We start from the raw sequence: 15,856 nt of genomic DNA on the forward strand, positions 1-15,856 counted from the left end.
AAAGGAATATGTACCTTGTTGATTATCGTCGACGGAACAGTTTCACGCGACTGCGCATTGTTCGAATAGTCTTTAGGCTCGATCAGCTGCAAATATCGCGTGCTCGAGGTATCCAATTTTAGCGGGTCTCGGGTAGGTCACCACGCACACGTTTCAGCCACAAGGAGAATGCATCGACCGAAAGGCTGCACTTTTCCCCGTCGCCTCGCTACGATTTGCCTGGACGGTCTAGGGAGCGACGAACCGCGAGACCACTCGCCACTAGCAAGTATTTCGATCGTCATCCGACTGGTTCTGCCGAAACACGAGATAGAAGGCGCGAAACGAAGCAAAGGCAAAAGGAGATGAAGCGCATGGCGCGAATGCCAGCCGGCGACTCACTCCCGCTTCGACTCTTTCTCTCGTCTCGTCTCTTCTCTGCGCGCTCTGTGCGCGCTCTGCGATTGCACGGGCCGAGGGGAGGTTCGGTGAGGAGTAGAAAGGCAAAGGAGGGGAAAAAGGCCGAAAGTGCGCGACTCGTCGTCACCTGATCGTGCTTGCCGCTTGCCGCTTGCCGCTTGCGCGTTTCTCTCCTCCGCGCATCCTCCACTCGGAACACCAGTCTTCGTTTCGCCAGTCCTCGTTTCACCACTAACAGCACGCGTCATCGGCATCCTCGTCCTCTCTTCATCCCTCTAACGCGTTTACGGACTTGTTCGCTGCTCTTCACCACCGTTGCCACCACCGTTGCCACCACCGTTGCCACCACCGTTGCCACCACCACCGCGAAAAGGGCGTCCTCTGGACGCTCCACGTTTTCTCGGTCACGTGCTCGCGCTTCGTGTTCTGAGGCCTTCGACGATGCACCAGTTAGACGGTACTGCACCTCTAACGTCTCCAATCCGACGCTTCCGTCGAGAATCAGTGGATGAGTGTAAAACTACGAATTCGCTAACTCTAAGTGGTATACGCGCGCTTCAATGTTTGCACTGAGCTTGTAAATTCGAAGTGTAACCATTTGCATAACTTGAACTTTCTAAAGCTTGGCCGACGAAACAGAAGTAGAAAAACACGAGACATTTTCTAAAGAAGATAAGATTAAGTTTCTCTTAAGAAAAATAAGCATAGATCAAAACAGATTTGTACCAGACTTCGAGGCAATCGATTTTCAAAATACGGAGAGACATGCGCGCAGCTGATCGACGAGTGTCCCGACCTCGTGTCAATTTTCGTTTTCATTGCCGCGCTGTTGAATTTAAATCTAAAAAATATGTTTTTTACGCATTGAGCTGCAGACAGTGATTGTAAAATGCATGAATCACTCGCGCGATTGTCCTTTGTTTCGCGAAGACGTACTTTATTGGCTAATATTTCGTCGATCGTAAGTCTTCGTCTCGGTCTCGAGAATGCATTGTTCGCACAGTGAAATTCACCGTTTCGAATCCATGAATCATCGAAAAACAGAGTTTGATGCAGTGCCATTCGCAAACGAATCGTTCAGCCAGTTTCACGTCACAGAAGCGGTGCATAATGCAAGTGATCGCATTAGCAGCTGGATCTTGATAATCCAATTTCGTTTCGTTGATCGACAAGCTTCGCTACGGGATATCGTGCTCGTTGTGTAAGGTAATAATAAAAAATAATTACCTTCGTCGAGAGTGTTGCAAGAAATTTAGTAATTTTCAGCTACAATAATACTTTAGTAAAAGAACACCTATCAGAAGTATTTGATTGCGAGTTTGAGGTCGCTCACAAAGAAAGCCCCTCAAGACGGAATTTGCGTGAACGAAGGTAAAGAAAAAGTGATGGTATTCTGTTTGGTACGAAACGCGTTGCGCGTGTTTACAGAGGCGTGAAATACCTGTCTGTCATTTGGGAGCAGAACGCGACGCCACAGCGCCCGCGTTGCCCTCTACCCTTCCTTACACCGTCCACCTCTACACATGGGAATATTGATTTCGCCGCGTCAGCTGCTCGCTCGCTTGCTATTTAGTTCGTTCACTCGTTCGTTCGACTTTGCTTGCTCGCTCGCTCACTTCTTCAATGTTCGTTCGCTTCTTTTACCACTTTGTATTTCAATCGACGTACACATATATGTACGTACTTTCATCTGCCCTGTTGGATCTACCAGCAACTTTCGTTCAATTATCGTTCTATTAACGAGCGCGTTTCTATGTACGAATCGATTATCAACTTCTACGAAAGAAGAGTATATCTTAAGAACTTCACCTCCCTTCTTGTTAAGACAAGGAGAAAGCCTTTTTAAGAATTTTTTTTTCATTTGTCCTATCTAACCGAGGAAAGTTTGATTTTCAGGAGAGAGGATGCACTCAAACGTTGACGATACCTCTTTACTACGAAACTGGGTTTAAGAGGATGAAAAATTCAGCAAAATATAATCATCAAAGCAGAGTGAACTGAGATCAAAGCACGATGAGATCGTTTGGTAACGAGGGATTTATGTAACGTTATGTAAGTATCTCGTGGATGTGGCTCTCATTCGCAATATTACCCGATTCGTGCCTTCCATGTTGATTCAGTTTATCGTTGATGCTCGTGCCATGCTGTACAAAAACTGAGAATTGTCCATTCGAGGATTCTGTAATCTCAACTATCCACTGCTGCACTAGTTCTGTCTTATGTGCATTCATTTGACGCTTTCCCTTACCGCGTTTAATCACAGAACGAGAGAGATCTCAATATTAAAAGATTTTCTCAATTCGAAGACTTATCGCATGCGTCGAAACGGGAACATCCATTTTCTCCGATAGAACTTACGCAAATAACGATACTGACCTGAAGTAGATACAAAATGATATATTTTTAGTATTTTTATTTTTATTTTTTATTACGGAATGGTTATTAACTATTTTAATGGGTACTCGCGCTAATGTAATTTACGTCTCAACAGGCAGGTATGTAGCTAAACGCTAATTTATACCACTTATTTTGCACAATTTTATCTTTTTCATTACTGTTATTATGAAAAAGAAGACTGATCATTTATACAACGATCTCATTATAAGAATGAAGAACTGTGGCAATGGCCGTACGGCATTGACCAGGCACGCCTTTCTCGTAATCGGCACCCTCTTAACATCTTTCCCACTATTTGCGCAAGTACACGTATACGAGATCGTAGAACAATTGCTTGAAGAGAATGTAACGAGGCATTCTTAACTGCAACCCGAAACGCGACACGCGATCAGTGTAACCTGCCATAGAATAACTGATATATTCGTTAATTAGAATGAAATTCCGCCTCTTCTGCAACTACACTATAAACAAGTTAATCGTTCGAAATAAAATATGAGCGTTGCAAGCAAAACAAAGTATATACCTGATATTCGCTCAACTTTCTCATGTGAAAGATTTGAGATAAGCAAGAACCGTGTATCAAGTACCTTCTACATACTGAGATATTAAAAAAAGAACCGTAACACATAGCGGACACAGCGAAATAAGAAGCTGACCTTTGCGATATTCCCTTCTCATCATCCACTCTCGTGTAACTGATTGCGTCGTTTTCTAATTTACTCGTCTCACCACTTGATATAAACACAAGTTTACACTTTCATAAACAGATAGACGTGTAACTTTTTTAAAGTATTCTTACTCATTTGTTTAACGGTGTTTCGTTAGTTGATGTTACCGAATTTGCCAAGACCTGGCATGAGTCAACAATTACTCGAGCCGTAATCGGCTGAGAAGACTCTCTGCTGTTTAGCTGTCTTAACAAAATCGTTCACTGATGTGGCATCTACACCGCCCCTTTCATTTCGGCTTTCCATAGAATCTTCGATGAGTAGAAAAAGGAAGTAGAAAGGTGCAGAGACCGAGAGCCAGAACGAGCGAGAGAGAGAGAGAGAGAGAGAGAGAGAGAGAGAGAGAGAGAGAGAGAGAGAGAACGGCAAGGAACGAGGAGTGGAATACGTATGTCGAGAGCGAAGGGAGTCTTATTGATTTTTTGAACATCTGATCGGCAACGAGAGCAAAAAAGAAGAGCGTGGGGTGACAAAACGAGACAGGGGATAAGATAAAAAGGGAGCCACCACCACACCACCTTGCCCTATTTTTACCAAGCGACTCCAGCAAGAATCAAGCTGTATTTCTTGTTACATTCATTATTTATATCTGCGCGTGATATATGATGGCACTTATATTTATGTGTCAATATGTGCAGAAATCGTGTGTAGATTAAAATATGGAAATACAGGATTAAAACGAGTTAAGTAAACGAAGGTCTAGAAGAGGGTTCATTTTTTTCTCGTTACGCAATTGAATTTTGAAAAAATGTTCTACTCCTTTTCATCAAGTCCATCACTGTCTATACTCTATACTAGTCTATACCTTCAGTGGTATGGTAGTTCTCGTCTATTTGGTACCTGTGCTGCCACGGTAACAGCCTAGATTCGAGAGGCAGGCAGAACACACAGGTTCATCTGTACATGTACCAAAAGGTATCCAGAAGAAGAGAGAAGGAGGAGGGATGTAAAAGGGAAAGAAAGCTATTGTTGCTCGATTGTATCTCTTTGTTTTAGATTTCCGGTATTGCAGATACTCGCGAGAGACGTAAACAGCGATTCACAGGGATACGTGTTACGTCCCTGTGTGAGTCAAGTCAACATAAAATCCGATTTATTGGCATCGACGGACACTTGACCAACTTCCTCTCCGTAAAAACGCATCTGATACTTGAAACGTATTTGCTTTCGACTGATGCATGACAAATTTCCATATTAGGGTCGGATTATTTCTTGAGAATATTAGAACATACAACCAAGTGCGAAGCAGCAAGTCATACTTGTTCAAAACTGAAAGAAATCACGACAGAAAGAGAAAATCATCGGTTCTTTAAAAACAGCGGAAATACTGCAAATGTTATTTCTGTATTTCTGTTTCCTTTTTTTTTTCTTTTTTTTTCTTAGCATTCAGATAAGAAAGGAGGATAATAGAATATTTTTATATTGTAATAAGACGAGGAAAATCTACATACAGTAGAAGTGCTCTTTCGGTACAATTGCGAGAACTTTGTAGGCGATCTGACCTCGTCCTAAATTTCATTCGTCCAGTAATTCTCCTCCCTTTGTCGATTAGGGCACGCTGCCAAACAGGAAGAGAACCCAGCATCTCGTAGGAAAAGTAATTCCGAGTGGGAACAGTATACTCAAATTATAGATACGTCCGTTTAACTGGAAACCGAATCATGGACACGTTACGTTCACTTCCGTTCCTAGATACACGATAAATAGACACTCGCACTTTTTATTTACAGTTGATCATCATCTCAAACACAGGGCATCGAATTTAAAGTTACGGCACAATGAAAGTTTGTCGAAATATCGTTCGAATAAACTGCAACATCTCGAACGTGCCGCAATGAAATCGGAAGAGCGCAACTTGCAAAACGATACCTATTCGGTAAAATAGTAACAGCAGAAGCAGCGTGGAGACAATATTATCGTCGAAACGAAAAGTGCGGGGAACAATTTACAATGGTCGCGTGTACATGGTATATGCAAAACGCGCGTGCGTGACAACGATGTACATTTGAATAGATTAGCACGCAACGCGACTGGTGGCTTCAGCGTTGAAAAGTGAAAGTACATCCGTCTAGCGAGCTACGTTTCGTTTCCACGTATCTTGCTGCGAACGCCATTCATTCTGACTGCGCTATTGAACAATGCAATTTTTTTACTATGATGGTTTCAATTAGAATTAAGATGCTTGGACAAAACAGGTAGATACATGTACAAGTATTCTATTATTATGTATTTTTAATCCAAGACTAAAATTCGCGTGGAATGTGTCTGACTTAAGACGTATTCTACACAGTGAAATCAGTAGAATAAGTCCAGAGTCAGACATATTTTAGGCATTTCCTAAACAATTAGTAACTCTGAAACGAAGTTTTAAACTAAATATTGTCATTCTTGATTTTTCTCGTATTTTAGCATTAGAGTCATTCCTTAAAATTTCTGATACATATTGTCGAACACTCTGTATAGTTCATCAGCAGGATATTAATTGAATTATACATACTACTGATATACATGTATAATGCTCTCGAACATAACAAAATATTCGAAGGCTTTCGTATCCATTAGTTTCTAATTGCCATTACGAGCTGAATAGCAAAATGACTCATTCGTCGAACTGACCTGAAAGATAAGACCTGGCACAGGTAATGTAGCTGCACATCTGCCCTATCTTCGTCCACGCAGTCTTGAACAGTTCTGAATCGTACATCGATAACTGCCGACAAATTGTTGCTTCGTCCTCGATGCTCCCACCTTCCGCCACTTCCCTCGAATCGTGACACTCTCGCGCACGTGTGCACTCACGCATCAAATATCGACCCCGCGACCCTCTGCTCCGTCTTTCATTCGATTGTGTTTCTTCGAGGTAGCATCCTATCTCTCGCTCGCGCGCTTCACGTGCAACTGCACACCAATATTTCTACTCGATTCACGGTTTTACGTAATCTTGCCGTCGTTCATCAATCAAGGTACCGGCTGTTTCGTACTCGGTAAGTCAGCTCTCTGGAATATATCAGAAGCCCACCTATTTCACCGACAAAATTTTGATCTATGCGCACAAGGTGTTCGTTACACAATAGATACTTAGATATTCGTTATGGTCGAAAAAAAATACAGAGATCGAGATATCAATACTCGAGGGATTCTGCGTACTGGGGTACAAAAGAATCGCGTCACGAAACGCATGCGGGACACTCGATGACGCCAAGTCACACCTACGAACGTTTCCTCGTGTCCTCGAATTAAAACGCCAAGGTCCGTTACGTCTCAGACCTGCTCAGTGAGAACCACTTTTTATAAACCCCGTTACGATTCTCATCGACGCGACGCGACGAGACGCAACAGTTTTGCTTGGGAAAATTAGAACTCATGATAAAAGGTTCATAGGTGAAACGTTCAGTCTCTAATTGTCCCTCTGCAATTACTATACAGTTACTTTGAAATAAAGCTCTTGGGTTCGACAAACATTTCACCTAAGGAAAGTGCTTAACGAATCAGGTCAAGAAACTTTGCTAGAATTGGAAGCAATGGATTTGGTAATGCATAAAATTTGCTTGCTTCTATTCATCGCACGAGCCGAAGAAACAAAGGATTATTTTTCCATGTACTAACTTCGATGCTCGTAGAAAGAGTGTTGGACCGTCCTTCTCCCATTTCCAAATACGCTTCGCGTTTTCTTATCGTTCGCGAGAAGAATTATTCTCTTACTAAAATTGCTGGCTTTGTTCGAACCATTCGACACGGTCTAACTCCGACAAGGTTAACTTTTCGAGTCATCGCGTTGTGTAAGCGCTTTTGCTTGCATCGACTTAGGGAGTACTAAATGCTAAAGACTACGGCTTCAAGTATGTCATTTATTCCAATAATCTATAAACGAAAAGTCCAAGGATCATATGGGGATTGAAACAACGATGGATCATAAATTTTGATTAAGCGTGGTAAAAGATCGTTGATCGCGCTGATGAACGATGCTCGAGGAAAATAGGATTGACACGGCAAATGCCCCTCTGTTTCAGCTAGACTCGTTGCGTATAAATAACTAATTATTATCCTTGACTCTTTATTAAATCCTTCTGCATCGGTGCAACCTTCGCACCCGCGACAGATTACGTCACCGAAAACGTGCAATCGTGCGAGGAGAACAGCTTGCAACGTGCAGTTTACCGCGTGTTCTATACATATTCCTACGGCATATGTATGCACACCTTCGAACGCCTACTGATCAACCTATTTATCTCCACACTCGATGTCCTCTCTGATTCCTTTCTTCGTACCGAGGAGTCGGTATATCAATTTTTACCGAACGAGTTCATTCAATGCACCTATCTTTCTTTCTTTCTATGGCTATCTTTCTATGGCCTGCGCATTTTAAGGATAGAAGGAAACGACTAAAGTCAATGATATGCGACTGAAGCTAGTGGTCTCCGTTTAACCTTTAGTCAGATATGCTAACGACACCATGTATTGGATATTTCCTTACGTACGTTTCTTTCAAATCAATCAAATGGCCGTTCTAGTCTTTCATTCTAGTACTTTGAAACTAGAAACCTTTGAAAAGGCAGAACGCTGCGTAGAAATTCGTTCGAATCAATTGTCAGTAGGATCATCGTATCTTCATATTTGAAAAAGAATTCAATTTCACACTCTGAATACCAGCGATTTTTGTTTAATTAACTAACTTCCGATTTTGCGTTTATTTTTGCAGGATTCAATCAGAGTAGATTACCTTGCAAGAAAAGCTGGGTTTGATACACGAAGATAATCGAATAGTAGCGGGAGATTGAGGACGGAGGTGTCCAACAGCGGGTAACGCGGATTATGCAAAGAATGCGAACACGCGAGCGTCGAGAAACCAAATGCCGTTCAAGCAGATGGAACGGTCCAGAAAATTGGAATCGGATAGGATGTCGCGGCTGCGATTCGATCGCGTATCGAGCACAAATAGACAGGATACACCGCAGCGAGTGTTGCGCGCGCGCACGCTTATGGACGAACGTAACTCTGTGACCGTCTAACCGAGTGACTGAACGATCGACTAACCGTTCGTTGGTCGTACGAACGCGATCGAACGTGAGCGGGTCCGAATAGATGACACGCGGTATGAAAATAGGGGGAGCACTTGATATGTGCCCACGCGTGAACGTGTATGCTCACTCACGTTTCCCGCGTGTACCGTCGATGAATCGAAGAACGTGCGTCGCCACATCAATTAGATGGTCAGTTCGTTAATGTTCGGTCAAATGGACTATTAGAGTTGGTAAATTTGACGAAAACGCTTGTCTACTAGTCGTCTGCTTATTCCTGATGATTTCCAACTAAGAAAAGCTGACGTGAAATGATCGTATGAAAAAAATATCTTCAATTCACAGGGCAATAAAATGGAGTACAAATCTACTGTACAAATTGAGCGGAATATATAGAACGTCTACAAGGTGAATTCTCAGAAGAGACATGATTAGAAGACACAGCAAATGAGGGTCAATTCACTAGAGAAAGGGGTTCATTGCGCAAAAACTTCAGGTTAACGTTGAACCCAATTCAATTTACGATAGGAAGAATGTTGATAGGAAAATTGCTAATTTTTCAGAAACAGGAAATATTGAATTAATTACAAGAAAACGATAGGAACCAGTGTCAGCAAACAATATAGTATTTTTTCGATTTAAGCTCGCTGCTCCGTGACGAGATAACATGGAACACGCTCATACTCATAGTAGTTCACTTTGGTTTTCAACGTTACGAGTGATAGTACAGCCAAGAAAGACTACTGGTTATAGTAAGTACATCGTAACTAGAGTCTAGTGCAGCTTGACTTATAGCTGATAAAAGTGAAAGAAATTTCTATTGGCCTACTCGAAGTTGCAACTAAACAAGTCATCTTGGTTCACGAAGCAAGACAATGAGGCGAATCATTTGAGCTGCCAGTGTGTCTCCAAGTCACCAATCATCGCGTCGACAGTAGCGATGGTGGCGATGGTCCCGGTGACGACATCGATTTAAAGTTGCACACGCTCTTCGAGTAACTGTACCTCGTATCGAAGCATGAGCGGCATACGCAGCCATCCACCTCTTCCTTGAACGTGAACGTGCTCACGCACGTACGCGGAACTAAGAGAATGGCCACGAAAAAGCATATATGGTGTTCCATTTAACATGACTGTTCGAAATATTTGTTGTGTTTCCACGTTTTTTAGTGATACCAGAAAATATCTAAAAAAGAAGCTGCAGAACTTCAAGGCACACATATTTCGATTAGCTAATTGAATGTTTAGATCGAGGTCATAATGTTTATTATGTCAAGGTCATCGATATTATCTCGAAGGCACATGCGTTTTCTCATAAATTAGCACGTTAACCGTTTGCACTCAAAGTAGGTATACCTCCCGAATTGTACGCATAGGACTACCAAAACAGTTTATGGAAACTTGAGGTGATCGAAATGATGAAGCTAGAAAAAATCGGAGGAGACAGAAGGAGAAAGGAAAGGAATGCATTTCGTCTTGGGTCTGCTGGCGAACTCGTTAATAAAGCTACCCAACAGAGCCATAATTTGGAGCTACATATCCATTTAAGAGTTCAACTATCCCAAGTTACTCGCCAGAGTTCAATTTATCAACAGATATACACACTATTGCGAAACGCAATTTCATCTATTTTCATAGTTTTAGTTTAGCAAGTAGAATCAGCCATTCAAATTTCATACATTAGGTTGGGAACGCGCAGCATAGAATAAAGACGTTTCTTTTGGAAAGATCGATGAAAAAGTCAGAGTTCTGTTTCGGAGTCGAGCGAATCACGCGCGCACCGTAGCAATCGTTACACCGTCTGCGCGCATCCTACTTTTATCGACTCCACGTTTCACCCGTATCGCGTGCGGCCAACGAATTTCTACCAGTTATTGACTTTTCTCGTAAATTTAATATAACCTGTTTTCGTTTCTGCCCGCGCAACACGAATTAGATGCTACCGCAAGATGTACGTCATGTAAAGGGAAGAAAGAAAGAGGACGATACATAGATAAAATTACGTACGCTGCGATCGACGACGTTTGGCCTGAATTAAGTGCTCCGCGACGAGAGATAGAAGGACTGAGCGGAGCTGCTCGTCGAGATGTACATTCAAAGATGGCAGCAATGTCCCCTTGGATGACGCAAAGAGAAGTGACGCCTATTCTCCGAACTGTACGAATATCCTTCGATGTGCAAAGAGAGAAAAGAAGCAAAACACTAACGTTACAAGATAATGTACACTCGTGCTCTCGATGTTCAGCAGCGATTCACGAGGTCACCACCATTCGTGTACACCCACGGAATGTCCTTTTTCTAAATAACACGCAACGCTTCGATTATTAGCAATTAACATGAAGTTTCACTTTTCCTTGTTCTTAGAGCATCGAGAAACGAATGGCTGAGAAAGGATACTCGCTCCGTTCACAGAGAAAGAAGCTCTAGCACCAATCGATTTGAGGCAGTGAAAATTAGAAGCGAAGCTGAAGTGGTCGGGCAGCAACTTAAAAGGAACTACGTTTAACGGCAAATCGAGAGACTGCAGACTACCGCAGAAAGCGAAGTGCAACCTCGAACTTGAAAGGCGAAACGGTGTACACGCAGCAAGTTGTTAAAAAAAGCGCCGAATGAAAAACAAAGCTTCAACCGATGACTAAGCGTCCTTAAATCAGTGCAGAAACAAAGACCCACGCTCGTAAACGTCAGAATGTAAAATTTCGGAGAAAATAAACCCCTCCTGCGCACTTCTGTGAAACAACGACGCAAAGGAAGATTCGAATAACGAGCTTCGTTATTTGCGGATACGGACAGGAAAAAACAATCGAAGAAATCAACTTCAAATCAGCGGATTTGTCGAATCATCTATCTTGCGAATGTGCGTTAAATACTTTTAGTAACAGTGATACGATCACGTGAATATATCCAGACGTATTTTCGAATGTTGAACGATATTGCGTAGAACTAGCGGAATTTCTCGTAAAACACGATCGTTTCGATCTTCGACGGACAGTATCGCGAGATCAAAGAAACGATAGGAAAATAAATCGACGATATTGTTGACACTAAAATCGGTATCGGTGAACCACGATGATTCGTTAAAACATTTAACGAATGCTTCTTTTCTACAAAAACATGTTAAAATTACAGAGACTCTTTTCATCCAGTCAATTTTCACTTGTTCACTCGACTCATCGTAGTCGAAGCTGACGATATCTACACATTCGATTAACCTTGGCGCTCAAACGAAATCGAGTTCGACGATGACCTGAAAACGGATCGATTCAAATTGTTTCGAATTGAATCAACCTGAAGCACGCATAAGAAATCGTATACGCAACGCTTTCTCTCGAAAAGTACAACGGTAATGGTGGTAGAGCATCAAAGAGAATTTTTGAGCAAACTGATTATAAGCAGAATTCGGCTACGTTTAACTAGCTTGATGGAACTTCTGCCAAAGCTGTAACAGCGCCGGCATCGATCTTTGGCCCTAGTTCCGAATTCCCTGAATTAATTTTAGTTGACGTTTGCGCGTGTCAAGGACACGATCTTATAAAATCAATTTATAAATTGTACACGGTACCAATCAAGGAACAATTGTTCAAACCATTCTTATCGAAGGAATCGCTTATCTTTCTCCGATGGCGTACAGTAAATATTATCCGAAATAAATACTGCTGAATAATCTATTTAGATAACAGAAGAATAAAAAGCAAATAGAATTTTGATAAAATGTAGAACAAAATTTCCTCCTACATATTATGAAATTTGGGTTAAGGCAAAGTAACAAACATTATGAATATTTTTTTGGTCAGCAAAGAACAAGGCAGGTAGATCCTTTGGTGAGTTTGGTGAGTTTGGTGAGTTTAGCCAGTTGGAATGGAGCATTCGTGCAAGAAAGGCAGATCGTCGATTGCATTTAACAAGATAATATAAAACTTCTTGCAAGATAGGTTGTATAACACGATAGCCTTGAAGTTTCACGTTATTAGTTTAGATCGAACAAAAACGAGAAAGAGAAAGTTAAAAACTTGGACAATTCCTTCGGCAGTGGTCTTCAATTCAAAGAGTCGCATTGTGAAAACGCAGAAACGATGGATAATTTGAGAAGCTCAAGCCTGGTATGTTCATCGATTCTCCGTTGACCGAGAAACCCATTCTACGATTCTACGGATCCCTTGTTTTCGAATAGTTTTCGATCTATCTGCCCTTATTTGTCCCAAAACGACTAGATAACAATGGAAGCGAGTAACTCGCGCGATATGGTAATGTCGGCGATTAATCGTCCATTCGTGGCCAACCAGCCAGCAACTGCCCAGAGTATTTCGCATTTCGGTATAATCTGCGCGCTTTAAATTCTATTCGAGATAACAGAATTCGAATATGCAGTAAAATAGTTTGGTAATATAGTATTTCGAATGCTTATCACAACTTTAACTTCAACGTAAGTGATCGTAATCTACTCAACTTCAACCTCGACAGACTGTTTTCGAAATTTTGCGAAACCATTACGCTCATTCGATTGCCATAACGATGTATCTCAGCCACTGGCATGACTTTTAATAAAGAAAGTTGCGTACTAGATATCGGTTTTACGTAAACATCGATGCATACTATGGTTCGTTTAGAATTTTACGTCGCACGTGTGACAGAACTCGACCTCTACACTTCTATAAGCGTTTATTATATACATGTACTTTTTTTGTGTATATGCCTTAGGTATAACACTTGATCATATGTTCTTTCTTTTCTATATCTTGCTTTAACAAGTTTTTATCAACAAATGAAATATTTATACGCCCTAAAAATTTACAAGAGAAAAACGCTCGTAAAGTGATCACACTGTCTACTTTGTACTTGAAATTTCTTTCGAGTCGTTTCGTACTCTATTGACGCGGCGCGGCGCGGCGCGGCGCTCCAGCTTAATAGGTCAAAAATTGCCACACGAGCACGAAATCGAGATCGAGATCGAGATCGAGATCGAGATCGAGATCGATCCGAAGAAACTTGCTTCTACTTTGCTTCGTGTGGGTGGGCAAAGAACGCACAATACTCGGTATAACGAACACTATTGCGAAACTAACGGAGTGACTGACTGGGTGTGCTCAATCGTGTCTGAGCAATAGAGTGGCGGGGGATTCCATAATTTTGCCTTTCGGGAAGAAAGATAGTTGAAACGCTAACTCGAAAGCTCGGGCCGTGGACAAACTATATTATCTATTAATTTTCGTTCGAAACGCGCAACACCGTTACATAATTCCGGGAAGTGAAGATGGCTTGCACTACTATTATGCAACGCGCAGATTGGTACCTGGCTCGAAGATGCTTTAATTTTCTTTTCGCGCAAACGAGGGCTCCATTCTCTTTATCAGGCAATACACTTACATACTATCGGCCAAAAGTTTCGAATCATTTGTCAATTCTTAATATAATAGAATAAACTAACACCTTACTTTTGATATTAATTCTGTAAAATATCAGTGAAACACTTATAGATAATGATAAACTGAAAAGTTGTAAATTTTTGATTAATTTACTATTATGAATCATTTTTGATAATAGAATGGCAGCAATTGCATCACATTATATTATAATATTGTCACCATACCAGTTTAGGGTTAAATTGTGTTCTCAACAAAATAGTCTTGTTTTCTCTAATTTCGAAAATGGTTCGAAATTTTTAGTAAATAATGTACATGTAGATAGCATATGTCTAGTAAGCAAAACATAAACATATTCCAGTCATTGACAGAAAAACACAGGGTTATCCCGAAAGAGAAAACTTGATAGAAGACAATTTCTGGAGTCTGAAAACTGTGAACAGTTGTTAATTCGCACTTTCTAGCTAACAACAGCAGCTAGCAGCCGCACACGGGCTCCACTATAATTTCGCGAAAAAAGAGGCATTACATGTATGTAACCGCGCGAGTATCGAAGCCGGTTCTCCGATTACGAGACACTGTTTACTGTTGCAAATCGCGTGCTGACCGTTCCATTCCAGGCGCCTCGTATTCACGAATTTCTACATTTTCTCTCCGTTCCTTTGTCGACAAAGATTTTACGTAATCTTGTTCTTTCTTCTGAACGCCTTGAAAAGTGGCGTACAGAAATCCGAGAGAGATGGGAGCTAGTCGAGGAAATGTATTATCTCGGGAGACAAGGCGAGACACGGTATCCGCTTTCTCGTCGCGGATAGATACGCGCAGCGTCCACACTCCACACCTCGATCATAAGGACGAGAAGGAGGCGGCATGTACGCGGTGTAATTTCGCGCGAGTTGCATCGCGCGTGCACGCGTACCGCGACAATGGTCGCTTTGTTCGCAACTCAGCGTTTATACACGTACTATATCGCCGATGGAGACAACCAGGCGAGTCGCCGCGACGCAGTTTGTAAATATGTACTGGTCCGTTCGCAAGTAATCCTTGACCCGACGTTGCCTCTCGAGATCACGTTTTCTTTCTCCCAATTCCCACCGAAAAAGAACAATGTAATCCGCTCGTGGTGAGGAAAATACCCTACTACACACCTTACGAAACCTAATAAGTCGGCTATCCATATATTAAACATTCAAATAGGTATGTAACACATTTCCAACGGTTCTAGTTCGACAATACGAAGCATATCTGGAATCCTTTCGATAGGCCGCGTTATACCGTATTATTTTAATTTCACGCGGACGATAACCTTTACGGTTGACGTAAAACTCGTGCTCCCGAGATCGTTCAATTCGTTAATCTCCTCTATGATATTCAGTTTTACGATCGACGTTCTTGCTGCGAATTTCGAAACGCCGCGCCGCGCCGCGCCGTTATGCGCGCGTGACTTGAAAAACAATTTTACTTTCGCTTTCTTAACGCGACAAAATTTGAAAGATGCTTCTCACGTTTTTCTCCATTTTGAAAGATACCGACTCCGAAAGCGATTCTGTGCGTGACTATATTCCTTAAAAATGATAATTCGTTCTAGCGTCTAGAAGTTTCAGTTACTTCTTTGTTTTTGTGAACTGAGACGTTATCGAGCAGAAAAGAAATATCTATGTTTGATAATTAGTTAATTACTAGCAATCGATATGTGTCAATTGTGATAAATATGCGCAAAGATCAAAGACTGATTATAATATCAGTCGGAGTAAAACGATAGGAATGAACATGTTTCGCGTCGTTCTTCTCAATCGAAAACATTCATTCTAATTGATCGTGCAGTAGTTCTCTGTACAACTATCGATGGTATTGATCAATCGTTCACAAATCTATTGGACCTTGGATTGAACTTTTGCTGTTAAAACATGTTACGTTTATTTAAAGACTATATCACACTCACGCTTTGTTCATT

General features: G+C 41.6%; 2 protein-coding genes across 7 annotated transcripts in view; both read right to left on the reverse strand.

Moving 5' to 3' along the window:
• Positions 1-15,856, reverse strand: part of Trc (Serine/threonine-protein kinase tricornered) — a 45,206-nt gene that overhangs the window by 11,032 nt on the left and 18,318 nt on the right. Inside the window, exon 1 of one of the 6 annotated variants that reach the window (XM_076374628.1) lies at positions 6,141-6,506. The exons of 3 other annotated variants lie outside the window; for them this stretch is intronic. In XM_076374628.1, coding sequence (XP_076230743.1) covers positions 6,141-6,327 — 187 coding nt within the window. In that variant the 5' untranslated portion in view covers positions 6,328-6,506. Of the gene's footprint in view, positions 1-14; positions 194-526; positions 711-6,140; positions 6,507-15,856 lie in introns of those variants that run through there. 2 more of the 6 variants (XM_076374630.1, XM_076374632.1) reach the window with 2 other exon arrangements.
• Positions 6,393-8,724, reverse strand: LOC143188729 (uncharacterized). Its single transcript, XM_076393145.1, has 4 exons — positions 8,715-8,724; positions 8,245-8,667; positions 6,492-6,567; positions 6,393-6,438 (listed from the first exon to the last, which is right to left on the reverse strand). Exons 1-4 carry the CDS (start codon positions 8,722-8,724, stop codon positions 6,393-6,395), a joined length of 555 nt encoding a protein of 184 aa, XP_076249260.1.

The sequence above is a fragment of the Calliopsis andreniformis genome, chromosome 3 (genome assembly GCF_051401765.1).
Source record: "Calliopsis andreniformis isolate RMS-2024a chromosome 3, iyCalAndr_principal, whole genome shotgun sequence".
In the NCBI taxonomy this organism is placed as follows: Eukaryota; Metazoa; Arthropoda; class Insecta; order Hymenoptera; family Andrenidae; genus Calliopsis; species Calliopsis andreniformis.

Coding starts and splice junctions, on each gene's coding strand:
- LOC143188729 (XM_076393145.1), bottom strand. Junction 6,568..8,244: donor AACCCAGCTTTTCTTGCAAG/GTAATCTACTCT, acceptor TTGTGCGCATAG/ATCAAAATTTTGTCGGTGAA. Junction 6,439..6,491: donor TACCGAGTACGAAACAGCCG/GTACCTTGATTG, acceptor TGAATCGAGTAG/AAATATTGGTGTGCAGTTGC.